The following is a 27,411-nucleotide window of genomic DNA, read 5'->3' as shown; positions in this document are numbered from 1 at the left end:
AGTGTACGTTTGACAAGTGTAAAACGTGACACATAGTTAGGTCTTCAAAGATTCATGTAGAGGGAATCCTTTGCTTAGAAAAGCCACATGTTTTCTCAGAACCCCTATGAGCCACTGAGATGCATGCAAATGGAGGATTGTGCCTATGTCTATTTTAGAGCACTACATACACAAATACTTTTTAAAAATGGAACGGGAAATCCACCTGAAATCAGATCATAACCGATCAGTTGACGAACAATGGTTTGTCTACAAAGAAATACCTGCAATGTATTTTGAACAGTGATTGCTCGTTGTTGATAATGAATATCTCTCTCAAATAATGCTGATCTCCAAAGGTTTTGCTAGCTCAAACCTACTCACACAGGAAAGAGCACATAGGGCACATAGGGTGGGCCTGGGACATAAAATTCAGGTTCTCAGTTCTCCTCAGGACCGTGATGTGTGTGGAGAGGTGTCTTCAGCCTCTCTCCTCCCTTGCACCATTTCCCAAAATGAAATGGTCCCAGGGGTGCTCTTTGGCCCATTGGGGAAATCCATGTTTCTGCTGAATTTGCCTTACAATCACTCCTAAAGACTGGCAGGCTCTACCTTGCCACCCAGCAAACAGTGAAGATAAACATCTGGCCTCTCCTATAATATTTGATGAGTGGACATGAGAATTAGGAACGTACCTTCTTTCAGAACTGTTCTGTGCCATAGAGCAGTCACACCAACAATCCTAAAAGAAGAACCATCTTAAATCCTGCAGCCACTCATTTCTTCTGAAAGGAAGCGCATAAAAATGCATTTTTCTCTAACATAAGGCTTCGTTGCTTCTTTTCATTTTTCATGGAAATTTTACTGTTCCTCTTTGTGTATCCTCTACTCATCCCTTCACAAGTACTTTGCCTCTCATTTTCAGTTGAGAGGTCTGGTTTACCATGGCCTGGTCAAGACATATATATGCAAAAACACACACCCCAGTAATTGCAGCTTCTAAAAACTGAGCAGTAACTTGTGCGTTGTCCCGATGCTCTTTCTTTTCCAACCAACGTGGCTCTTCACGCTTTGGAACAGTCATGGAATCTCGCCAACTTGAAAGAAGGAAAAGGATGTGCCCTTGAGGTCCATCAGGGAGAGAGAGTGCGGGTAATAGGAACTGGATTTTTCACTATGGTGCTCTCAACATTTTCCTTTGAATCTGCAAAACTTTATCCTTATGGACTCAAAAGTTTACCTGTGTACACCTCATGAAATAACTGGTTTAAAGTTCAGCAAAGTAGTTTTTTTTCTTAGTTGGTGCTATGAATCAATGTTTTGGAACAATTTCCTGATTTTATCAATTAGCAATAGGAAAACCCTTATGATCTTCTCTGTATTTTGTATATAAGTCAGAACAAATAAAAGGGAGACAGTATTAAGTCACATTCTTTTCAATTAGAAAAAACAATGACATGCATTATGATTTTTAAAGAATTGTTTTGTCCTGTTACATACATATGAAAATGCTCCATTCTTTCAAGATTTTATATATCCTTTAAGTCAGGCGACCTTAAGAACAGACTTACATAACATAAAGAAATACTAACCTAGAAACCATAATTTTTTTGGGAGGAGGGTGTAGTGATAAAGGGAAATTCATGGCTATGATAGAGCCATCCTAAGCAGGTCTGTTCAGAATCCTACTCAGGTCCATTCAATGGGGCTTACTCTCAAGGAAGTGTTTTAGGATTATACAGAAAGTCATCTAAACCTCAGCCACCACTGAGAGACTTATATGCTGCAATCTGAAATGTACTCGGAACCATAGCCTGCCCCTCCAATACTGAAAACACAACATGTAAGTCAGTCTCTTTGATTTCTATAGAATTGCCAAGTAAATGTGTTTAACTGAGAATGTAAGCAAATAGATCAGCTTCAAAACTTCTCTTTCCAAGCTGTAAGTGCAGGTATTCTGGTCCAGAGACCTGTGTGCGCTAAAACTCACATACTGAACTCCTGTGCATATGAAGGGAGGTGCCAAAGCTTTCGGAAATTAAGGAACTCTGCATGCGCATCAGAGCTACTGAACTGAGCAGCACTGATATTCTGCTCATTGGTGACTGCCACTATTTTTCTTATCTTTCCTTCTTTTATGGGCTATTTCAAGCTCTCTCTTCTTGTCTTTAAGTACATCTCACTCCAAGCCATGGCTTAACAGTGCCTTAATTTACATGCTTCTGCCTTAAATGAGTTGTAATCTTTTCCAGAGAGAAAAAGAAGATGGATAAGGCTGGAGATATAAAATTAAAGTCAACGGCAACAAAGTCTTTCCCAACATTGAACAAAAAGTTTGCAAAGTCCCCGAGTTTTTTGCTTTGTATGCTAAGAAAAGTCATTGCTCCCTGCACATTTTACACTATACCACCCTCTGCTGCCTCACCTTCACAGGTGCCTTTTCTAGATCAGGCAGGGATTTGAGAATTCCACCTTACAGTCTTCTGGTCTTGCAAGCAATGCAACATTCAATTTTTGCAACAACCCCCCTCAACCTTTCTATAATTGCTATTCTTTTTTTAAAAAATCACTTTATTTATACTTTTCTTTGAACTTCCCCAATACTTGCATCTGTACCCCATTACATTTCTCCCTCTTCGTGCACACTGTACTGCCAAAACAGAAGATCCGCTGGTTTGGAGAAGGAAGATGAACAGGGTCCATTCTTTTGTGATTGGTTAGAAAGGGGGTTGGCTTTGATTCTCTACTTTGGGGGGGGGGGACATGTGTGTGTCTGTGTGTCTTGGGGCAGGCTGAGCTTTCCCGATTGGTTGAGGGGCTGGCCCAAGATCCCCCCCTCCGCTCAACACTCAGAAGCCAGCACAGAAGGGATCCACCTCTGGGACGCTGGACCATATAAAAGGGGAGCCTAAGAACTTGACAGAGTCAGTAGGAAGTTTCTGCTGGGGTCTGGAGTGGAACTACGTAAATCAGACCATCCCTGTATGACTGGACTCTAAAGCAGAACCAAGGATACAAAGAGTCTTCATGTCTAATATTTAGACATGTTCAGCTTTGTGGATTCCCGGTTACTGCTTTTGATAGCAGCAACTGTTCTACTCACCAAAGGCCAAGGCGAAGAAGACAGTAAGTACAGCAACTTATGCACTTTTGGCGCTCTGTACATGCTTATCGTAGTTGGTTTGAGAGGGGGAACCAGCCTTTCTTGCCTTGCTCTCTTTTCCTGTCTCTTCCTGTTGAGTACAAAATCCGTTTTTCTTCAAGTTGTGGAAATCCAGAGGTTGTCAAATGACGGTCAACCCATTTCTGGAGAGGGAAAGAATGTTATGATTTATAAATCTGTGCCTCACTGTAATGGTGTTCTGTTTCCATTCTGCCGTGGCTTGGGGTATGCAGAGATAAGAACAGCTACAGAAAGTGCTTCTTCTTAGATATGTTCTTGAGAATTCTGCTTAAACAGAGAGGTCAGCTGATGTTCATGACCTTTCTGAAGCTTCTGGGGTTCCCACGAAGGTAGGAGGAGAAAGGAGACATCAGAGGTGGAAAAATGCAAGCGTTTCTTCCTCCATGCTCTTTGAAAGTGCTCTATGCAGAAAATAAACCACTTCCAAAAGCAAACTTAACCAGCTGTGCATAGCCTTGGGCGTGTTTCTCTCTCCCTCATTCTCGCTCCCTCCCTCCTCTTTTCTAAACATGGCCCTTGGGGCAAAGCAACAAGTTGGATCAATTAGAATTTCTGCAATACTTTGCCAAGTTCAGAAAAAACGAGAGGGGAGTGGGAGTGGGTTGTGATTGGAGGAGAGCAGGAAAGGGGCGAGCTGCAGATTATGGAGAAGTCATTGTGCGTTCTTGGAAAGCTGTGGTTGTGAGGAGGAGCAGAAGGAGGAGAACAGTAGTGGAGCAAGGATATTTTCCATGCCTTGTTGAAGAAGTCTGCAAAAACCATCAGGCAATTATTGGGGGGGAGGGGGGTGCTTCAAGATGATTCATAAGGAAAAATGTTTCAGCAACCAATAAAGCACAAACGTCTAGACATCACTTCATAGACAAAGCCTTTCGGATGTCCAGGATTTGGGGGAATGACTTTCTTAACCAAGTCCAAAGGCGACACCTTGTGGCCACTGGAGGACTTACCTTCTTGCTTGACTAGGAGGGGAGGGGGTTGTGGGGAGCAGCCGTGAAATGGGTCAATACTGCTCAAAAGGAGCCTATTCTGGGGTGAGCGGCTAAAAAGGGAACATCCTCCCAATGGGGGGAAAAATAGAAAAGCGCATTATACCAACAGCGAAGAATTTTGTGATCTGGAATTTTGCCTCCAATTGTGGAAACGCCTTCTGAGTTTTGCTGCCATCTTGTGGTGGATCTGCTGTCTTCCTGCAACATTCCAGGAGGGAGTCGAACAAGAGTTTCAAGCTGCAAAATCCCTTTCGCTATTCTTTTGTCATTTTTCCTTCCAGTAATAGCAGTCTTTTCTCCCTCTTTGCAATAAATAAAACAGCTGCTCAACAGTTTTTTGGGAACACTTATTTCTACAGAGCAGTGCCCGTTTTTTTTACAAGAAGTATGTCCTGTACCTGGGGAAACAGCTCTTAGATGCAGGACTCACATTCCCATTTTAAAACATTCACAGTGGTAGGGGAGGAAATCCCTAAATCCTCTCAGTCACCTGCCTTTGGCTTGCCTTTCCTTGTTATCATCCTTCACTTAGGAATGCTCCATTTTATAGCCTCGATGCTTCTAAATTCATTAGTTTCTGAACAAGCTGGGATAGGATTTCAGCCTAGGTGGGAAACGAAGGCCCCTCAACTTGTGAACACGCCTTGTCATGGTTCACACCTGCTGGTTTCCCCCCTTCCTAAATTGTCTGCACCAGATCTGGTTTCTCAAGGCCATTGACAGAATACATTTCCTTCCCCTCCATGAGTCCTCCTTTAGTCTGAATTCTTGGCTCTTTCTCCTACTTATCATCTTCCTCCCTCCCTCCCCAGAACCTTTGCAGAAGGCTGCTAATTTCTTTCTCTCTTCCTTCTTTTTTTGTTTGATTTGGCTTCAGCTCCAGAACGTTGAGGTTACCAGTTGGATGTAACAACTGGCCAGAGGTTTTTGTTTAAATTCCAAAGCAACTGGAAAGAGTTATTGTGGGTCTGGCTCATTTCCTGTGTCATAGAGTTGGCTTGATGAAAAGCAGATGAGAATTTAGAATAACAGCAAAAAAACCCCAAACCCTTAGTGAAGAGAAGAAAAATGGGAATACAAAGATCAAAACTGGATTCTTTGTGAAATACTGCTGCCCACATTTGATCTGTCATCAGAGATTCCCCCATATGCTCTCTGTTCTGCTGTCAGCGCTGGCTCTCGTCCAGATCCTTGCCTCTTCACTCATCTACCTTCTTTCCTTTTCTCATTTCTTCCTTCAGTTCCATCTGGGACCTGCATACAGAATGGAATAACGTACAGTGACAAGGATGTTTGGAAACCTGAAGACTGCAAGATATGTGTCTGTGACAATGGCAGCATCCTTTGTGACAAAGTGATGTGTGAAAAAACAGAAGAATGCGACAACGCTCAGTTCAGAGAAGGAGAATGCTGTGCAGTTTGTCCTGATATCGGTACTGACTTCGTTAACTTTTCTCCTGCACTTTCTGTCCATTCATTTCACCACCGGTCTGCCTATTTATATATCTGTTTACTGTTCCACCTATCTCATGATATCCTTCCACACTCCTAGCCAGGATTTTTTTTTCTGTGAAAAGAGGTGGTGGAACTCTCAAGAGGGAAATGAGGAAGAAACACACGGGATTCTTTGAAATAATACTATTTTCATGCAGTATTGCCGAGTATTTTCAAGAGGTGCCGGAACGCCGTTCCACCGCGTTCCCGCTGAAAAAAAGCCCTGCTCCTAGCTAGCTGTCCAAGGATTTCCTTCCCATTAAATCACCTTGAATCCACTCCAGGGCTGGTTAAAGGTCTTTGTTGATGCATGCAAGGTATATCCATTGCCTTTTGCTGCACCACTTCCAGCCAAATCTGAGCCGAGTCCCTGTGGCATTGCCACAGTGGCAGAGCTCAGATGTGACTGGCAGTGATGTAGGTACAGGAAGTGAGGCCCACACACACTGGTGGCCAGTGGAGTATTGACACTCTTCTTATAGTGCCACTTCAAGTAGTTGCTTGGGTGGCTTGGCTGGAGAACCTGCCTCGATCCACGCAGCCAACATCGATTAGCCATCCAAAGTATCTAGCCAGATTTTAATACTTTCTTCTGTACTTTCTCCCCTTCCCTTTGCTTTCCTTTCGATTTTTATCTACACAACCATTAGCACCTATGTATTCATCCTATTATATTTCTACCCATATACCTATTACCTATCTATTTCTAATTCTGGTCAGTAAACAGTCACCTACCATTCCTTCACCAACCCATTCCTCATGTAGCTAGCGATCTGAAGCCTCGTTTTCATTGCCAACAACAATAACAAACCACTGCCACACACTAAGGCCACAGTTCACAACTCTTCCCCAATTATATAAGTATTTATATCTGTAAGTATTTTAATCTGATGCCAAAATGGAGATATCAAAGGAAGGAAAATGAGCATTATTTCTTTCCTTTCAACTTTTCAAATGGGATTGCCAAAAATGTCTGTTTCATGTGAAAACTATTCCTTTGATTAGCACATTGCATATTCTAATTAGGCTGATAATGAGAACTGCTAGTTTCCAGATACCACAGGAAAAGAAGCCTGCTTTCTCAAGGATTATTATTATTATTATTATTATTAATCATTGATCTGATTGGCGTAGTTCGTATTAAGAGGCTCATCCTAGGATTAAAGATGATAATGACAAGTTTTGTATCTTTTTTGTTGTTGTTTAAGACACTGCTCCTTCTTATCCAGGATACGATGGCATAGAGGTAAATGTTTTCTCCCCACAAATTTAACTTTCATTTCTTTGGATTGATCAGTTTTGATCTCTGGGTGATAACACAATTTTCTTCCCACCTGGCAGGGTCCTAAAGGAGATCCAGGCCCAAAAGGAGATCAGGTGGGTATCTATAATTAACCCTTGGATTATTGCAGAATTGGCAGGAGAAAGTATAGCAAAATAGTGTATGGCAGTCATATTGAAAACCCTTTCTCTGATTATATTTTGAAAATTCTCTTACTAGATGAGAAAAACCTTCCGCCTACTTAGATAGTTCTTGTAAATTATCCTCCCCTACAAAAATCATGTTCTTTTTTATTTTAAAAGCTGTTTTTAGGGACATATGAAATGTTCTAACTTTCATTGCAACTTGTAATAAAAAGCTCAATTTAATCTTAACTATACATCCACTTGTTGTTTCAAGAGGGTAGAATGCCGTAACATAAACGGAAGCATAATGTTAGCAGAGTAGCATATTAGGTGCAGCAAAGCATCAAAGCCATCACTCCAGGATAGTAGAAAAGGAGGATGTACAGACCCTTGACCTCTCTGTCTCCCTGATTCTTTCATTTCCCTCCTCTGAAACCTGAGCTGAGGGACAGTTTCGGGTTTCTTATACATAATTCATCACAGGCTGAGAGTTTCCAAATTTTTCATCTAAGTTACAGTCTTACCTTACCTTATTTGGAGGGCCCCATTCTGACTTGTGTCACTATTTAAGGATTTTCCAGCCAGGTCTATGGGTCAAAGGATACTGTTATAAGTGCTAATAGAGGTCCGCTTATTATTTTTATCTACAGGGACCTGCTGGCCCACCTGGCAGAGATGGCATTCCTGGACAACCTGGACTCCCTGGACCCCCTGGACCCCCAGGCTCTCCAGGCATTGCCGGAGTAAGTTGGATTTACCTACTCAATTTTGTTACTCCACCAGTGTATGGAGAGCTCTTAACAAACCTTTTAAAATGTTCTCTCTTTTTTCCCCCTGGTAGAACTTCGCTTCTCAGCTGTCCTACGGTTATGATGAAAAATCCGGTGGTGGTCTTGCAGTTCCTGGCCCAATGGTAAGTCTTGATGGTCTCTAGGGATAAGAGAAAGTGTCATCTTAAGAAGGAGAATATATGGAGGAAGAAGAAAAGTAGGGAGAAAGGATGAGAAGGGAAAGGGTAAGCTTGGGACAGAGGTGAGCCAAAGAACCTGTTCTTTGTGCTATGTGCTTATAATTATAAATGCAGTCTTCTTGGAGTTCAGAATCAAAGAGAAACCTATTTTTTTAGGACAAGCATCTGACTACAGAATAAGAGCTGAAAGACCATAAGGAAAGGGGGTTTGGAGTGTGGGTTCATTGAATTTAATCATAATAAGGATAATATTCATGGTGACACTAATAAAGGTTCATATAAGGTTTTCCCCCTAAGTGGTCAAATATTAACCTCAGTAATCTTCATGGTAACTCTATAAAGCAGGTCATCCTATAATGACAGGTGGGACTATACCTCAGGCGTGAGCCAGATATATAGACTGGGGGCTTAGTCTTATGGCCACTGTGCTGGATTGAAAAGAAGTGGGAATTTTCAGTATAAGACTGCAGGAGATAACAGAGGGATATGTGAAATTCCACCCCTTCAGAAAAAATGACATGGGGGGGGCGTGTCTCTCAAAATTTCTTGTATATTTTGCTGAAGCAAGATGCTCCCAATTTCACCACAAGTTTCTCTTTAGGAGAAATCTGTTACACTTCACTAGCCCGCTGGCAAACTCCAATGGGAAACCTTAATGTCATGGTAGCTACAAAAGCAGACGTTTCCCAAACCGAAACAGAATACGGGTCAAGCTGGATAAAAATGATGGGGAGGCAGTTTAGAAATGATACAAAAGGGATGGTCAGATCCAGAAAACAAGAAAGAATGATTGGAATTCATCATTGTGTAGGCCTTAGAAAAGATGGAGTCAAGGCAGGCCTAAAGAGCTTAGGTATTAACTGAGACCAAGAAAAGATGGTAGAAAATCCATTTAATCTGTCAACCTGATGTATTCATTCTTCTTGCCTTTCCAGGGTCCATCTGGCCCCCGTGGTCTTCCTGGTCCTCCTGGTGCTCCTGTAAGTACTTTTGCTCTTTCCTCTTAAGAATCAGGAAGTAGATATCAATACTCTTTAACAAGACCACGTGCATTTGGAATTTTAGTCAACAGATGCATTGTAGAAATACCAAATTTGTACATGAATTAGTTTGCCAAATGGTATGGCCAATGTGTATGGATGAAAAAATCATATAAGATGGGAACTGAGATAGATTTGCATTGGTGAAGAAAACAAGATCCATCACTTGCATAGCCCCTTCCTTTATTTCATGAGTATTCAAATCAGAATAAAGTATGCAGAGTAGGCAGATATATACAAACATATTCAGCTGGTTTCTGCAGTTGTGGAATTCAGCTATTCTTAGTACAGAATTTGAGACAGGCAACGTGGGTGATTTTGCACATACTATCTTCACTTTAGAGGACTATACCATTCAGGATTATTTGCCTTCGCAGTAATTTTTCAGAAGAGGCTGTAGGGAGCGGAGGAAAGAGGAAGTGTTCAACTATTTCCACATTCCTCTTTGATGTGGGTGAGGATCATGTAGTTAGATCACTTTGCTACCTTTTCCTAATACCTATGGACCAATGTGGTGGAAAGTGCCAACTAATTGTGACCATTTTTTGAGTTTTCAAGGCAGGAGACTTGATTTGCCATTGCTTGCCTCTACAGGCAAACAGACCCTGGTCTTCCTTGGTGGTCTCCCATCCAATTGCTAACCCAGGCCAACCCTGTCTAGCTTCTGAGATCTGATGAGTTCAGACTATGCTGGGCTATCCAGGTCAGGGCTCAGAGCCACACTGTGTGCTAAACTCAGGCATAGAAACCACAGTGACAGAAACTCCAACCTGCTACCTCGGGGTTAATTTTGGTGCTGGGCCCCAAGAGTTGCTGTAATTCATGCTCTTCAGTGGCAGTTCCACTTCCTAACTCAAGAAGGGGAGAAGTGCCTCATTTCTGCTGGGTGCCCTCTGCACATGCTTGAGAGCTACTCATGACTTTTATTATTGCTGTCCAACTTTGAGGGCTGAACTGTGGTGAGCCTTGCCTTAAATGAAGCCTTTCCACTTGCTTATAATTAGTCTATATTTCATATTTCATTGCATTGCTCTGCATTAGACTAACAAAACCAAGGTATAAGAGGAGGAACAATACATTGGGGGTACAGAGAAAGGCAAATTACAATGGAGGGCCAGGCAAAGGTTGCCCAGGATGTTTTAAGAACTGCAAGAGGAAAGTTTAGGGTCAAAAGAAGGGGAGGCTGTTATGGGCCAAAACTGCAGCACAGCAAAAGGCACAGAGGCAAGAGTGGGAAAAGAAGGCAAAAGAGAGCCTCAGACCTGAGAGAGTTTATGGGTCCCTCCAAAAGCCGTTCAAAACAAACGGGTGCAGTGAGTAACTTGTCTTCTAATGCAGATGTTTCTTTGACTCTTCCAGGGCCCCCAAGGTTTCCAAGGTCCCCCTGGTGAACCTGGAGAGCCTGGCGCTTCTGTGAGTACTATCTGATCTCTGTTTTGTATTCTGTTTTCACATTGAGGCCAAATGGAACAATTTTCAGATCTGTTTCTTGGAGTTCTCCTTTTCCACCACTTGAGGGAGCTTTCCGATGGAAAACGCCAGATTTTCTTGGATTCTCTGGCCTGCCTTTTAAAGATTAAAGGGGGATACTTGCTGGGCTATAGAGGGAAGTGGAGATGTCTTCTTGCTACTGATTCTAACAGGTGTTTTTTTTCTTGGCACACTTTAGGGTCCATTGGGTCCCCGTGGTCCACCTGGCCCTCCCGGCAAGAATGGAGATGATGTGAGTAATCATGCCCTTTGAGTGGGGGACCTTGTTCTTGAAAAAAATCCAAAGATGGGGTGGCAGTCTCAGATCACTAGGCAGATAACTACCATCTGTCTGAGTTTTCCCAGAAATCTGGCATGAATGAGTTAACTCACATGCATGGAGGTAAGAGTGCCATATGTGATTTTGTACAGGACTGGTCACCTATTCCAGGTGATCAAAGAGTAGCTGCTCATTCTCCCATTGCCTTTGATGCTTTGCAGTCTATCTGCCCCAGAGGACTTTGCTACATCAGACTGCTCCCTCTTCAGTCAGAAATCCAACTGTTCAACTAGCAGCAGACACAACCCTAGCAATCCCTAATTCATCCCAGCGCAGTGCTCTTTCCTCTGCCTTTCCTCTTCCACCTGAAATGTGTGCCCCTCAGACGTCCCCTGTTTATTTTGCGATGCTTTCCAACTGGTCTTGCCTGGAAATTTCACACGGTTTCATTATATATTTATTTAAGACACTTCTTGCCCCACCCTTTTTCCTCAACAGAGGGACAAAGTGGCTTCATAAAAATTCTTGATTTAAATAAACAATAAGGAATCAAGTAAAACAGAAACAAACAAAAAACACAAAATCACATCCGGGACAGGTTCTGAATCAAGGGGTCAGCTCACAAAGTGGCTTCAGGATGTAAGCAACAAGCTAAGAGTCAAGGCTTAAGAGCCCTGGCCACATCCAGGTTTTTAATACCTTCAAACAGGTATTAAACATGCTAACAAACATGGTTTATCAGATGATAGGTTTATCCTTGTACTTTAGATGTAGAGTATCACTGGTCCAGTACTGGCTTATAACTTTTCTTCTCTTCGTTCTTCAAGGGTGAAGCTGGAAAACCTGGCCGTCCCGGTGAACGCGGTCCTCCTGGCCCACAGGTAAGATGTCTTTTCTCAATTCCTATCTCTTCAGGCAACTACCTTTTATAAACAGAGTCAAAGGGTTGAGAAATTCTTTGAGAAGTAGATAATCTTGATGGTGGGACCAAGTTGTCTAGATAAACTTACGTAACCTCCCACACTTAAAAAGAAGAAGCTGGAGATCCATATTGGCAAGGAGCAGCTGAAATATATTGATGCCCTGGTCAAGGTTATTTACTTATTTAGGGACCAATATGACCCCCCTCCAAGTGCTCAAGGATGTTTGACAATAAATGTTCATCTCACTCACTTCATTCTTCCAAATAAACTTGCAAATTGGTAGGATAAGCTAAGATATGCTGACTTTCTGAAGGTCACACTGTCTGACAGGTAGGAGTTTGAACCCACATCAGAAACCAGAGTTCTGTCCACTGCATCACACAGGCTTTGAAAGTTACCAAAATATATGATTCCTCAGAAGTTCCTTCCCAAACTGTGAATTCAGAGCACTTTGCCTTGATCTCAGCCAAACAGAGAATATTGATCTTGAATAGACTTCAAGCGTGATGTTCAAGGCAAGACATGATTGAAAGAACAGAATGAGCTATTGAGGGTCCATTACAACTTCTTAGGCCTTTTTTATCATTATTGTACCATGCTGGAGCTATTGATCAAAGGTAGATTAAAGATGCTCCAACCATATCCCACACCTTGGTGTAAAGATGACTCACGCCTACAGAAAGATGAAAGTGCCTTTGCTGTTGCTAAGTGTTCCCACCTTTTGTTACAGGGCGCCCGTGGTCTTCCCGGAACTGCTGGCTTGCCAGGCATGAAGGGACACAGAGTAAGTTAATTCCTCTTGACTGATATCCAATTACATTCAGGAACCTTGCTGTTCACAATGTCCCAAGACTATATTATTATTAGGAGGAGGTATAAACGCTTCTTTCAAATCCTTTAAGATTCCATCTGCAGTCATCAGAATACTAAAAGCACTTGTGATTGTTATTGGGACACCTTCATTACATAATTCCTGACATTCTTGGCTGCCAAAGGCTATGGCTTTGACCTGTATGTCCTATACCCTGTTTGTTGTCCCTCTGGGGCAACTGGTTGACCACTGTGTGAAACAGGATGTTGGAATAGCTTGGCCACCAGTCTGATCTAGCAGGGTTCTTCTTATGTACAACATAACCTTGGAACGAAGTCCCTTTCTCTTGCTGATGACCATAGGAATGAGTCAAGGCCATGAAGCCGACATTTAAAGGCTAATCCTAAGCTTTATAATGGGGTCTGAAACAGAGATACACCCTTCTAATCCCATTTACTTCAATTGATTTACAAGTGTGTAACTCTGCTTAGTACTGCATTGTTAGTTGAGCATTGCAATATAGAGCCCACAGACTTTTCCCTTGAGCATTAAAGTACAGACCCCAACCCAGATTGGGGGGGGGGGGACTTTACCTCTTGGAGTCTAACATTTTTTCTTCTCCTTGTCTTTCTCCATCCATCCAACCATCCATCTACTTATTTAGGGTTTCAGTGGTCTTGATGGTGCTAAGGGTGATAGTGGCCCAGCTGGCCCTAAGGTAAGTCTCCATATTACCTGTTGACTTCCTAAAACTTTGTAAATAATTCCTTTTCCTCTTCTTTCAGCAACTGGATGTTGACATCTGTTTTATCTTTTCCTTTAGGGTGAGCCTGGCAGCCCTGGTGAGAATGGTGCCCCAGGACAAGTAGTGAGTATATATTACTCTCATTCTTCTGTTCGTTGTCCTGATTGTATCAGTTTTCATCTTTTTACAGGGACAGATTGGGTATCAGCAAAAAAAAAAGGTAGTGAAGGTGGTCTCCCTTATATCCCAGAAACCAAGGGAAAATTTCCTTTTCCCAGAGGGGTAGAACAGGGTGATGTTTTTCAGCTCTTTGATCCTAAGGTTGGATTCCATTAAAATGTATCCCAATCTGCTTCAGCTCTGGTAGGAATCAAGTGAAACTAATTTATCTGAAGACGTCCAGTGCACTATACTTTCTTCATGACTTTCCCTATGAGCATTGGCAAGGAGCTAGTTCCATTTGACTAACATGTCAACCCCCGAAATCAGTGCAAATGAGGGGGGGGGGATGTTCTGAATCCATCTTGGCATAAGAGACAACAGTCTTTTGTGTGAGGAACAGGACACCTTGAGACGACAGAGGAACACCAAGGAGAGTTGCAGCCTTTGTGAAAGCTTTTCTCCTCCAGAGACAAGGATAGGAGTCTTATAAGAATTGGGCATTAGTAGCATCTGAGTAGGGAAAATAACAGAATGAAAACTCTTTCACTTAGTTTGATGGAACTTAGTTTGATGCAACTTTCAGGTGCAGTTCACAGACTTATTTAGAAGAACAGAAAGAGACTTCACATGGAAAAGGGAATAACAACAACAACAACAACAATATCAACAATAATGATATCAATAATAACAACAACAACATTCAATTTATATACCGCCCTTCAGGACAACTTAATGCCCACTCAGAACCGTTTACAAACTGTGTTGTTATTATCCTCATGACAATCACAGTTTATGAAGTATGCCATTATTATCCCCACAACAAACACCCTGTGAGGTGGGTGGGGCTGAGAGAGCTCCTAGAAGCTGTGACTGACCCAAGGTCACCCTGCTGGCTACAAGTGGAGGAGTGGGGAATTAAACCCAGTTCTCCAGATTAAAAATTAAATTTTAAAGGGCATTTTAAACAATTAATTTTAGGTCAGGGGCTTCTGTTAAGCATCGTAAAAGAAGAAGCCATTGAGGTTTTATGGACAAGGTTCCTGGCAAATCAGGCCTTCTGGTTGATGAGAGAATAGAGTAAGATCTGTAGGCATGGAGTGAAGTAGTACATGCTAAAGAAAAGAAAAGCTAATGAAAGGATGGGGGTGTATTTATGGAGCCCAGATCGAAAAGATGCTTTCTCTTTTTCTGACATTTCCTCTTTTTCTGATTAGGGCCCACGTGGTCTTCCTGGTGAGAGAGGCCGCCCTGGTCCCGCTGGCCCTGCTGTAAGTATTTTCCTTTACATTGCTGAACTCTGGCACATTGTGATACTTTATGGACTAGCCTTGATTTGGTGTGAAACTGGTGGTAACTCAAGTTGTTTCCCCGCCTTCCAGGGTGCTCGTGGTAACGATGGTGCTGCTGGTGCTGCTGGCCCTTCAGTAAGTATCTCTGTTGTGCTCTGCTTCTCCTACTAGGCCTTGACAGTGCTGAGGAGGAGGGCTATCATTTTCTTGGCTGAGAACAAGCCAGCTGTGCAAATGTTGGCTATAGTCAGCCTCTGGGTTTGTCGTGAATGATGTATCCAGAAGCCAGACTTTCTATAATTCGCTAATTATGGGATGGAATAGTTTTGTCTTAACTTCAGTTTCCTTTCTCCTATCTATTTTCAAAGCACAGAGCAGACGTCGTTGCCCACAGTTGGTGCTGAGTTGGCTAATGTTAGGTGGTGCTGAGGCCGAGGCTGTAAGGAGAACTGTATAATCACTGCTTAACGCCTTGTCCCTTCTTCTTGCAGGGCCCCACTGGTCCAGCTGGTCCTCCTGGATTCCCTGGTGCTGTTGGTCCTAAGGTAAGGCCACCGACTCTCTCGACATATAGAAATGACTGTTCCTAGGACATTCGTCACAGTATTGTCTCGGCAGCTGAATTATTTTATTATTTACTTTTATTTACATAATTTCCTCCACCTTTCTCCCTAATGGAACCCAGTTGTTCTCTTCTTTCAATTTTATCCTGTGTGACTGGCCCAAGCTTCCATGGCAGAGTAAGGATTCGAACTTGGGTCTCCCAGGTCCTAGTCCAACATCCTAACCACTATACTACACTTACTCTCCTTCAGCCTCTTCCTCTCTGATCTCAATATTCTGTTTAGGGCGGGGGGGTTGTAAGGAGGGGCTTTGTTTTTGCCATCTCTTTTTCAGATTAAGATACTGGCATGTCTGCCGTTTACAATACACCTCTTAATAAACCAATCACAAGCATTTTCTTTCATCTGAACTACTACTAATAAGCCCCAGTAAGAAGCCAGTTTTTGAAAGAGCTTCTTCCTAAAAACCTGTGAATTTTTCTGGCTTGGTGACAAGACTGAGAAACCCTCATTGTTCCTCATTTGTGGATCGAGGGTGACACATCTAGTGCTAACTTGGCTGCAGTTCTCAAATTATAGGAGTGGGGTGGTTGTCTATTGGAAATGCTCCATGTCACCATGATAATGTCTGAACCCTAAGGACCAACCCTATTGCTTTCTAGTGTAGCATCACATAGACCTAGTGTTGCCAACTCTGGTTCTGGAAATTCCTTGAGATTTGAGGGCAGTGCCTAGGGAGGGTAGAGCTTGGGGAGGGGAAGGGGCTCAGGCTATCCTCCAAATTAGCCATTTCTCCTAGGAGATGGATATCGATGATTTGGAGATCAGTTGTAATCCCACGAGAACTTCAGTATCCACCTTGAGGTCGCCAGCTGGCAACCCTACAGTGTGTGATCCCCCAGGTGGGGTCTGGAGATCCCCCAGAAGTACAACTGATCTCTAGAAAACAGAGATCAGTTCACCTGGAGGAAATGGCTGGTTTGGAAGGTGGACTCGATGGCATTATAACCTGCTGAGGTCCCTCCCCTCCCCAAACCCCGCCCTCCCCAGGCTCCACCCCCAAGATGTCTGGAGATGCCCGGAGATGTCACCCAGGGCTGGTGATGCTGCACAGCAGACCACAGTGTAGAACCTCTTCCACATGATCTTCATGGTTAGGATAAGCACAGCAGAGACAGAAGCATACAGGAAAGGAACAGTTATGAGACGGTTCCAGAAACATAAGAAGTAGGCCACAAACCTTAGGAACAGGTTTCCCATAGGTGGGATAGAAGCTTGGATGAAATGGAGTGATCTGTCTCCAGCAGCAGGCCTCAGATATCTGGACTCAGAAGGAGGTGAGGCCCTGTTAAGCCTCATTTAGATTACAGGTCCCATGGCAATAAAGTAACCTTAGAGGAAGACAGCATCTTAGGTCCCCGATAAGAGCAGGTAGAGACTAATGTAGACTGTCTGGAAAGGAAGATGTTGCCACCAGGCCTGAGGAGGAGTCCTGACGTTTCTCCTTCTTCTTACTCTTATTGCTCAGGGTGAAACTGGTCCCCAAGGTGCTCGCGGCGGTGAAGGCCCACAAGGTGCTCGCGGTGAACCTGGCCCAGCTGGTCCTGCTGGTGCTGCCGGTCCTTCTGTAAGTTTTACCATATTTTGTTGTTTTGAGTATGTGTTTATCCATTCTGGTATACATCAGTTTCCTGGAGATCATGATATCTGATAATGACCCTCTTCTTCCTCCTCTGTTTTAGGGCAACCCCGGTTCTGATGGTCAACCTGGTTCCAAAGGTGCCACTGTAAGTCTCATTCTGTAGCATCATTCCCACTTTCTCTGACATCACCAATGCCCTCTCTTTGGTCACCAGATTTGCTTTCTCTTTTAGGGTGCTCCTGGTATTGCTGGTGCTCCTGGTTTCCCTGGTGCTCGTGGCCCAGCTGGACCTCAGGGTCCCTCTGGCTCTCCTGGTCCCAAGGGTAACAGTGTAAGTGTCGCCTCATGGCTACTCATCTTCTGGTTTTTCATTTAAGTCGTATCTACCTTCAAAGGCCATTGAACAAATGAAGAGCTCGGCATCTGGGCTCAACCATGATTTCCTTAAACCCAAGGGGTTAACCTCTCATCATTATGTCATCAATACATACAGTTACCGAAGCATAGTTCCTAGGTTGGAAAATTCCTGAAGATTTGGGGGTGGGGCTTGGGTAGAGCTGGGTTGGGGGAGGGGAGGACCCTCAGTGGGGTATAAGACCATAGAATCCACCCTTCAAAGCAGCCATTTTCTCCATGGGAACTGTATTCTGGAGATCCGTTGTAATTCTAGGAGATCTCCAGGCCCAACCAAAAGTTTGCAACCTTACCAGGGCAAAGAGAATCTTCCTCAGTGTTTGCTCTCTGCCTTTCCTTTATAGTTACAGTAGCTAGGTCCTCAGTACATTCCTGCAGTTGCTAGACTGTTCCAAATTTGTACCCAATGGAGCTCATAGCTTCCAAGTATTTGGCTGACATGACACCAGCTTTCCTGATCTGGTCCCATATCTACCTCCCAGCCTGCACTGGGTTCCGAAATTCTAAAAACTGCAGTATATCAAAGCTTTATCTGTGTGACAGATGACAAATTTTAATATATATAGTGAGATTTTTAGATCTATATCAAAATGTTAAGTAATGGTAAAGATAAAGAAAGCTGCATCTTGAAGGTAACCATTGCAGAATTACTTAAAATAGTGTTGCAGACACCTAACTCCACAGAGAATTTGTCAGTTAGTACACCTGTTCTGATATGACACGATGGAGGGAATTTTATCAACTTTCTTTGCTATACATCCCATTGCCAATCCCTTTTTGACAGGTGTCAGAGCCAATTAGCAGCTGCGTTGGCACTTTATCCAGCTCTGTTCCTCTTTAGATGGTGTGTTCTCAAAAGATCTTGCCGAGAGTCACCTCAGGGAAATCATGTAGTCTTGCTTTCTTGAAGGAAATCAGTAGGAAAAGAAATTCATTGCTGTGTTGCTATCACTAAACAGGAGAAGTGATTATTTTATTTCTCTTCATATCTTCAGGGTGAACCCGGTGCTCCTGGAAACAAAGGTGATTCTGGTGCCAAAGGCGAACCTGTAAGTCTCTCTCTCACAATCCATTTGTCTTGCATCAGTAATCTTTCATATTTTCCAGTTTTACTTCCAGTAGCAACTGCCATCATTGTCTTCATTTAATTTTTAAGGGTCCTTCTGGTGTCCAAGGTCCTCCTGGCCCCCCTGGTGAAGAAGGCAAGAGAGGATCCCGTGGTGAGCCTGGCCCTGCTGGTTTGCCTGGCCCTGCTGGCGAACGTGTATGTAACATCTTTCACCATTCAGTCTCCCTTACCTATGGACATTAAGCTCTCACACACTCGTAGCACCTGTTTAGAATGGTTCATTTGTGCATGGGGCGTATGTCCTTCGAACATGCCCACAGTGCCTTGTTAAGCAGATTAGTTAGGAATCATAAAGATAATTTTCAGGAGAAACTAATACTGGCCATAAATGAGACATATCTCAGTCAATCAGAGATGGGTCATTCCCAAAGGCAAAACTATTCTGAAAACAGAACATACTGCAAAACTTCAAAGGAAACTGAATCTGCAGGTGTGAAGTTATCTTTGCCAGTTATCAGCAAGTGCCTATTAAGATATGCAAGACTTACAATGCAATTCTATGCAGAGTTAGTCCAATGACTTTGATGGAAGATTGGAGTAACTCTACATAGGATTTCACTGCCAGTTAACAAGCACAGTGTATCCTTTGCTTTTGCAGTGGTTTAAACCCATGGTGGGGGTCCCTATGTGGGCATCATAAGTGGGCTGGACTTTGCTGTTCTCTCCAACTGAACTGCATTGTAATCACTCCCCAGTCCCTAAGGATTTAAGCTCTGCTCACACATCACTGTTGAATGCACATACATCCTGGATATGTGAGTGTGTGTGTACATCAGCTTATAAGAAAGAGCCCCTGTGCATTCACTTAACAAATGTAACTGGGGACCAGTACCAAGATAAATATGGAGTCTGAATCACATGTTCAGCTGTACATGCATTGAATGTAACATGAGAATTACTCAATGCGTGTATAAAGAAAAAACGTGTACACTATACACTCTTAGTACATATGTCCATTGTAACTTGTGAAGAGGGCTTTAATCAAATCTGGATCTAGAAATCAGCACTGTATTTCCCTTCCATTCCTCAGCTGAAACCACAGGAAAATGTCATGAGACCTGATACAGAGAATACAGAGAGTGCATACAAAGAATTTATAAAGATGATTTTTAAGGTCAAAGGAGCACTCTAGTCAAGTCATCCATTCTGTTTGGTGACAATCAAAAGTCTTGAAATCCTTCAAACCAATGAGATCAAAACTCCCCTACATCAGGTCTCTCTCTCTCACACACACACACAGGCACACACTCATTCACCCCCTCACTCTCTCTCTCACACACATTGCTTTTACATTTTCCTGTAATGTGTTGCATAAAAATTTTACATGAGACATCTGGAGCACTGTTCTTTGCAGATTTCTTTTTGGATTAGTAAAAAGACACTATAAAAGGAACCCTGCTGGACTAGACAGAAGTCCCATCTAATCCAGCATCCTGTTTCCTACAGTGGCCCATCAGTTTCCCTGGAGGACCGACAAGAGAGGCCCAGAGGCCCAGGCCTCCCCTACCCTTGCCTCCCAGCACTAGGATTCAGAAAGTTCCCTGTAGTCATCGTGGCTAGTGACTAAACTGATGGACCTCTCCACCTTGTGTCTGTCTACTCTAATCCCTTTTTAATAATTCTCACAAAGGGAGCATGACCCTCAAAAACTTACACCTGTGTAGGAGTTTGTCCTGGGGAAGGATGGGGCACTTAGACCCAGTAGCCTTTGACAGTGCAATCCTGAGTATGTTTACTTAGAAGTTAGTCCTACTGAGTTTGATGGATTTACTATCACAGAAGCATGGACAGGATTGCATCCACTACAACATGATATCCAATGAAATGACAGCAAAACTTTACCTAGCATTGTTTTACTCATGCAATTAGTATTGCACAAAAGGAAGTGCATAACTAGCTTGCAAAAGTGGACAGTGCAATTCTGCATGGTGTTGTATTATATTTCCAAATTAATAAAGCTGTGTTTTATTTTAAAAGTCAATTTTCTCTTCTGGGGGGGAACCCCACTCTGTGTGTACAAATATGCAGCAATACGCAAAATAAGTTATAAGCCGCTACAGTGGCGCTTGCACTAGGCGCCACTGTAGCGGAAGACAAATCTTGTCTTCCAAACAAATGGAAGACAAGATTTGGATATAATGAAGATAACATAGTGGAAGTCTGTTGTACAAATCTCAAAAATGCACTTCCGCTTGGACAACTGCACTTTCACATGCAGAAAGGAACTGTAGCATACAGGACAGTGACTTTAGTAAAAATCTGGTTTTTCTGTCTGCAACAGAAGTGGTCTTATTTTAACATTCTGGCAGGAAGGCTCTCTGTGGGGCTCACATGTTGGCAGAGATGAATATGTGACATTCACCTGATCTCCTTTATCCCCTTCACAGGGTGCTCCCGGAGGCCGTGGTTTCCCTGGCTCAGACGGCATTGCTGGTCCCAAGGTAAGCGCCAGTCCCATGCTGTTGATATTTTTTTTCTACAAAAGAAAAAGGCATACACATTCAAAAGGACATCATCTTGTGATCTAATGGAAGCCAATAAGCCATTATTTTCCTATGGTGAGGGAGTAGGGATTAGGTTGAAAGCTGGACAAGATAATTTTTAAGTGAAAGAAGACTTCCAGAATGTAGGGAGGAATGTGAGGCAGGGAAGATGTGTGGGTTATCCTCACAGCATCTGGAAGTCCAGTGCGACTTGTCCAATTTTTAAAAATCTCATATTAGCTTTGAAATGAAACCCCACCCACCAGCCTACAGTATTTAAAAAAAATTAAATTAAGGTTAGCCTTGGTGGTCTAGCAGTATTATATTTTTACATGCACAATAAACTTTATCGTGGTGTATCCTCATAAAGGGTAGGTTCGGAGCACCCTAGTAAAATTGACCACTCTATTTGGTGATAATCACATCTTGAATTTCCACAAACCCAATCGTTACAAAGAGTGGGAAACAAAGAAGAGGGAATTACAGAGCACCATAAATGATGGCCTGGAATGCCCTCCTTTTTATCTCAGATGTGTGGGATGTCCAAGTTTACTCAGAGTTGTACAAATAGCATTCTATAAATGGACTCCAGGGGTACTGGCATACTGTATGTATTCCTTTGGCAACTGAAACAGGATCATTTGTTTGTTTCTTTTATTTTATCTCAGTGTAGACAATACACATCTAAAAGTAAGCAACAAACATCTAAAAGAGACATTACAAACCAGCATTAAAATATAAGATTAAAAGAAACGGAAAGGCTCCACTTTGAATTATCCTCTGGATCTATATTATTACCATTTTACAGACAGGGAATTAAGATGGAGAACAAGGTAACAACTGGCCCAAGTCTGCACTAAGTTGACAGCAAAAGTGTGACTTATATCCAGATCTTTAGGGTTGAGATTTAGTGGCTCAGCAAACAGAAATCTGGGGAGTTTCCAGACACCAAGTGAATCTCCCCAAAGCATCTGAGTGATTTTGCAGTAGCTTAAAGGAGCTGGAGAGACTGGAGGCCTTCGCTGCTCCCTTATCCACAAAACTCTACCATCCTTATTCCCAAGTGAATTGATGAAATTGCTATAGATGTGATGCCAGCTCCTCTTTCTTTCCTTCCTCTTGTTTCAGATCATTTGTGCAATCAAGCTGGGTGCCAAGGACTGAAGTATATTAAGTGTTCCTCCCCCCACCCCACATCCCACAACAGTTGCTTTCAACTTTCCCCACCCCATTTATTACATACCCCAAGGGCTTTCTTGAGCCTTTTTTCTGGGTACCAAATCTTGACTAGGAGACAGCTTCCCATTTTCCTCCCACCCTGTTCCTTTTCCATCCCCTGGAAGACCCTTCAGTGCCTTTACCCACTCAGTTCTTTCATTTGAGTTCATCTGTTGCCACTGCCTCAGTATGGGTTGGATCCAGCCAGCTTTTTCACCATCCAATTCTCCTCTTTACTATAGCTGCCCTCCCACATGGCTTTTTCCCATGGAGGTCCTACGATAACCTTTTTCACCAGCAGAAAAATGGGTGGAATCCAACCCATTAGAACTTTCCAGGTTTACTTCAAGTGGGCTTGCTGATGTTCATTTGATTGATATGGAACCACAGCTGCAGGATATGTTGCTCATACCAGGGCCCTTTTGGCCTTTTTGAGGACCACTGGGGCATTCTTCTGCTCACATCTTCTTTTTCTACAGATCAGTGTAAGCATTTGTAGTTTCCTCCTTCCTGCTCTAATATCAGGCAGTCTAGTATTGATCTCCATTCTTCATTCACCTCTGTGTACTTTATTAATCTTTGATTCTAGTGCTAATAAGAGAACTTAGGAACTTTGGGTAACTCAACAATGCCAGTACTCCCCTTTAACTCATGGAATCTTTTCTTGACTTCTTTTTCTTTCCCAGGGTCCCCCTGGTGAACGTGGATCTCCTGGCTCTGCTGGCCCCAAAGGATCTCCTGGTGAATCTGGACGCCCTGGTGAACCTGGTCTCCCTGGAGCCAAGGTAAGTGAATGACAAGAGCCTGGACAGAACCACAGCCCATCGTTAGCTCCTGGATTAGGGCTGCCAGCACCAGGTTGGGAAATTACTGGAGATTTGGAGGTGGAGCCTGGGGAGGCCTCAGCAGAGTATAATGCCAAATAATCCACCTTCCAAAGCAGCCATTTCCTCCAAAGGAACTGACCTCTGTAATCTGTAGGGCAGTTGTAATTCCAGGAGATCTCCAGGCCCCACCTGGAGGCTGGCAACCCTATGTATAACAGAAAACAAGGTGTACTCTATCACAAGCCTCCTCTTTGGTACTGAATTTGGAGCCCAGAGGGGAAATAAATAGCACCCCATATCAGGGAGTCATATAAGCTTCTCTTGATTTGACACGGAGTAATTTCCATTATCTGTATTATCAGCACACTTTCTTAATGAGGGCTCAGGGTAGACAACAAGCATTCCCCATCGAGCAAAAGAGAATTCAGTTACATTGTCAAACCAATTCAAGACAACAACTGATATCACCCTTTCCTGTGAAGGGGGAGAAATGGGAGTTCGTTCTCATGGATGTCTTTACAATTCATAGCATTCACTTCAATGAACTCTTAGCACTTTGGGTGCAATTTTTACAATGATAGAAGGAGCCTTTCAGTGTCTAGAACTGATCATTTGCTGATTCAGAGTGCCCAATAAAAATGTCTATACACTAGAATAGTGTATAGATTCTACATCACCTCTCGAACAGGAACTACAGTCCCATAAAAGTAATATAAACTTTGCCCATTCGTTATAACAACCTGCTCCGAAGATCTTTAACTATCCTTACAGATGCTAAATGGAATATAACTGGGCTAAAAGGAGGGGGCCTTTTCTTTGTGAAAGCTTTCAACAAGGGGAAAGTGCCCCCCACACAAAGTTTTTGGTGATTTGGGCAGAGGATACTGAGAAATAGGGCAACAGTATTTTCCCATTCAGAGTAGGAGCAATGCTGAGCCAGAATGCCGTATTTCCAGATACAATTACTCCTGTGGCACTGGGACATCACCCACCTATGTGATCTGTGGCTGGATGGGATCACTCCACAAAGGAAAAGAAGGCTTTAGTGCATGAAAAGCAGCAGCGAGGGGAAGTAATTACTGGAAGCAGCTGTGAAAAATACTAGGAAAATAGGAAAAGCAAAGTTCATAGGAGAATTTCAATTTACTGAATGATCCCATTTTACCTGAAACTTGGTCTCAGATGAACATGCATGGCAGCCCTAGAAATGTGACTTGCCTAATTTTCCAGTAAACCAAGGGCTGAGCCACTCAGATGCTTTCAGTACCGAGGCACATGAGCCCTCAAAAGCTTTTCCTTGCTCTGTGATTCGAACCCAGCTTCCCAGCAACCACTTAAAGCCACAGACTGACTCAACTCACTAATTTACTTGATCCTGTTTATTAACCTAACCATCTTTCCATCAGCTGCTCAAGGCAACTTAAGTCAAATCTCAATACAAAACCCATCCAAAATCACTTTCAGTTAGCATACAACCAGAAAGCTAATCATGTTACGTTATTTGCGTTATTTATATTCTGCCTTTCTCACTGGGACTCAAGGCAGATTACACAGAGTACGTTGATACAATCAACAGGGTTAGGATAGGGTTAGGATTGTAGAAATCTAGAGCCAACCAAAAATCTGAAATACGGACAGCTTTGCCCAGATTCTCTCTTTTGAAGAAAGTTGCTGTTATTTACACTGGGACTAATCTAAGAGAACGCAGGTGGGAAGGCTTTCAAAAACAGGAAGGTCTTCATTTATTGGCAAAAGAAATTCCTCCTATGAAGGGGTTCATTGGATGCATTAATATCCAAATATTCTTGCACAAATGAAGATTATTCAGAGGAAGGCAAGGACTTCACCCACATGCAAATCTTATGGTTGCACAATTGACATGTAAATCCCGCATGGCTTTTCCCCATGTATGTCCCATGATCCCAAGTATAGCTTGGTAGTCAGAGGGGACCATGTCCTCCTTTTTTAACCTGCAGAAAAGTTGATTGGATCCAAACCCTAGACTGAGTCACTATGTTTTGCTTCCATTGGCCAAAGGTTTAAAGTTGTTGTACGCAAGTGGTATTTTAAAGCTTGGGGGCAGGATGAATTGAAGGGGTGTAGAGGCTGCATTAATATATAACTATTTGCCTCAGGGAGATGTCCATGGCAGGTCAAAAAGAAATACATCTGTGGAACAGGTGGTGGAATGTTTTAGCAGTCATACACAACACATGCTGCTTCCTCCAACAGAGCTAGATGGGATTATTTTATAATTCTTTTATGCCTAGGGAAAGCTAAGGCCCAGAAAGCAGCCTAACAAAAAATCTATTGGAAAATAAGCTATTGAGCTCATTCAGATGTACACACTAATAAGATCAACCTGTTGTGCATGGTTCCAGAGGTGCGTCCCACTATCCTCTGAGACATGGCAAAAGATTCTGTGGCACACCTCTCAGATCACTAAGTGTTATCACTTAGGGCATCAGACAAGCCAATCATATCCCTTGTCTTTTCTAGTTTGCACATATTCTTTGTTAATCCGCCGAAGGCTGCTTCTTAATTCTCTCCATCTTTTTTTAAGGGTCTGACTGGTAGCCCTGGTAGCCCTGGTCCCGATGGCAAGACTGGACCCACTGTAAGTAACTGGATGGCTCTCTTCCGTGCTTCCCTGAAAGGATTTTGAAAGGGGGGAAACAAACTAATTGCACTTGTCACTTCTTCGCTCAACAGGGCCCTGCTGGTCAAGATGGACGCCCTGGACCTGCTGGTCCTCCTGGTGCAAGAGGTCAGGCTGGTGTGATGGGATTCCCTGGACCTAAAGGTGCTGCTGTAAGTAACAACTCTCTCATTGGCTCCTCTTCCCAAACAAAATCTCATGTTCCCTGCGATGGGAAGGATAGCAAAATCTTCACCTATAGTCCTGTGTTTTGATTGCCCCATCATAGGGTTAGTGTCAAAAGGGCAGCTTTGTATGGCTTCTAGTAAGGATTGTTTCCAGGACTTCCCAAAAGAATGACTCTCTTTGGCTCCTTATAGTTGCCTCACCAATGAGTGGCTCAAGAAAGGTCAAAATTCAATGTGGTTTCCAGGGCTTTTTTTCTGGGAAAAGAGGTAGTAGAACCCAGTGGGTTGACCTCAGAGAGTGGCGCGGAGGGCAATCTAAACTCCCCTCTGTCTGGAGATCAGGGGGCGGGGCCACCGGCCATGTGACCATTTTCAAGAGGTTCCGGAACTCCGTTTCCATACTAAGTTATGGTTCTCCATCTGCAGTTAACAACTGTAGAATGGCATTCATATACCTGGGCAGATCCAATTCTCACAAGCATCTTCTCCTGAACTGACTATTCAGTTCTCATCTCAGACAGTTCACTTGAGCTGACCATTGCCATAATTTTAGTGTGCTGAACTGGTCTCTAGAACACGTGTCCAAAGGTTCCCTGTGTCTTCATTATATCTTTGGAAAGTTATTCTAAGATGTCACCCCAATAATTAGAATAATTTCATAATCTCCAGAATCATCTCATTCTGGTTTTCCCCTCTGCTATTTCTTAACCTACATATGTGTCCATTAATAGGTGTCTGGAGAAGTATATACATTTTCTAAATGAACAAATAATATGATTTATACTAAATTGCAAATGTTACCTCTACTGTGCATAGGACTTCCTATTTGGAGATTTCCTGCAGCAGTTTTCCAGACTTGCTTTTTTAAATTCTTTCTGTAGCTTTGGTGTAATGCCTTAGTGATTCAGATGAGCCAAAAGATAAAGACTTGCATCACGGAGTTTTCTCTCACTCGTGCCCCTTCTTTGGCAATCCATCACCTCTAGATTGCGAACTAGAGAACACAGGGAGTTTAAAATGCAATCGGCTTTCCCAAAAGATGATGTCTAGAAAAGTAAGGGGTTTGCAGATAAAATCCTGAGGGGGAAAGTGGGTAATCTTCAGATGTGGAGGCCCAGTAAGTCTGACATTCAGCCTGTGTTGGGGAATGGCCTGACAAGGCAGCCTTGGCCTAACTCCACTGTTCAGAATGCAGGGATGCAAGCACAGCCATTTCCCTTCTGGATTTTCACATCAGCTTATGGTCCAAAATTTGCACACTGCCAGCACATTGAGGCACATTGCAGGTGTGCTTGATCCTCCTGGATTTGTCCTACCGTACGCAAAGCGTGGACGGTGAATTGCTCAGGAACCATGTACATCTGCCTCTGAAGTGACCCCCTTTTCCTTTCTCCTCTTATAGGGTGAGCCTGGAAAACCTGGTGAGAGAGGCGCTCCTGGACCCGTTGGTGCTGTTGTAAGTATTCAGCTCAGTACCTTCTTCTTTCCTGTCCAGATTGGACATCTGCAAAAACTAGAGGGGTTTTTAGATGAAAGCTAGAAGTTTGGAGGGATGTCTGACTT

At 43.1% G+C, this 27,411-nt stretch overlaps 1 protein-coding gene across 1 annotated transcript in view; it reads left to right on the top strand.

Moving 5' to 3' along the window:
* The first annotated feature begins 2,905 nt into the window (after nucleotides 1-2,905).
* COL1A1 (collagen type I alpha 1 chain) overlaps nucleotides 2,906-27,411 on the top strand; it is a 50,685-nt gene continuing 26,179 nt past the window's right edge. Inside the window, exons 1-26 of the mRNA XM_054992279.1 lie at nucleotides 2,906-3,105; nucleotides 5,397-5,588; nucleotides 6,858-6,895; nucleotides 6,991-7,026; nucleotides 7,707-7,799; nucleotides 7,898-7,969; nucleotides 8,962-9,006; nucleotides 10,426-10,479; nucleotides 10,736-10,789; nucleotides 11,644-11,697; nucleotides 12,470-12,523; nucleotides 13,215-13,268; nucleotides 13,374-13,418; nucleotides 14,672-14,725; nucleotides 14,837-14,881; nucleotides 15,238-15,291; nucleotides 16,838-16,936; nucleotides 17,052-17,096; nucleotides 17,184-17,282; nucleotides 18,361-18,414; nucleotides 18,522-18,629; nucleotides 20,882-20,935; nucleotides 22,882-22,980; nucleotides 25,586-25,639; nucleotides 25,735-25,833; nucleotides 27,251-27,304. Coding sequence (XP_054848254.1) covers nucleotides 3,024-3,105; nucleotides 5,397-5,588; nucleotides 6,858-6,895; nucleotides 6,991-7,026; nucleotides 7,707-7,799; nucleotides 7,898-7,969; nucleotides 8,962-9,006; nucleotides 10,426-10,479; nucleotides 10,736-10,789; nucleotides 11,644-11,697; nucleotides 12,470-12,523; nucleotides 13,215-13,268; nucleotides 13,374-13,418; nucleotides 14,672-14,725; nucleotides 14,837-14,881; nucleotides 15,238-15,291; nucleotides 16,838-16,936; nucleotides 17,052-17,096; nucleotides 17,184-17,282; nucleotides 18,361-18,414; nucleotides 18,522-18,629; nucleotides 20,882-20,935; nucleotides 22,882-22,980; nucleotides 25,586-25,639; nucleotides 25,735-25,833; nucleotides 27,251-27,304 — 1,791 coding nt within the window. The 5' untranslated portion in view covers nucleotides 2,906-3,023. The remainder of the gene's footprint in view (nucleotides 3,106-5,396; nucleotides 5,589-6,857; nucleotides 6,896-6,990; nucleotides 7,027-7,706; nucleotides 7,800-7,897; nucleotides 7,970-8,961; nucleotides 9,007-10,425; nucleotides 10,480-10,735; nucleotides 10,790-11,643; nucleotides 11,698-12,469; nucleotides 12,524-13,214; nucleotides 13,269-13,373; nucleotides 13,419-14,671; nucleotides 14,726-14,836; nucleotides 14,882-15,237; nucleotides 15,292-16,837; nucleotides 16,937-17,051; nucleotides 17,097-17,183; nucleotides 17,283-18,360; nucleotides 18,415-18,521; nucleotides 18,630-20,881; nucleotides 20,936-22,881; nucleotides 22,981-25,585; nucleotides 25,640-25,734; nucleotides 25,834-27,250; nucleotides 27,305-27,411) is intronic.

Source organism: Eublepharis macularius, chromosome 12, assembly GCF_028583425.1.
Source record: "Eublepharis macularius isolate TG4126 chromosome 12, MPM_Emac_v1.0, whole genome shotgun sequence".
In the NCBI taxonomy this organism is placed as follows: Eukaryota; Metazoa; Chordata; class Lepidosauria; order Squamata; family Eublepharidae; genus Eublepharis; species Eublepharis macularius.
Note: the sequence above shows the minus strand (reverse complement) of the source record. Positions and strands in the feature narration are given on the sequence as shown.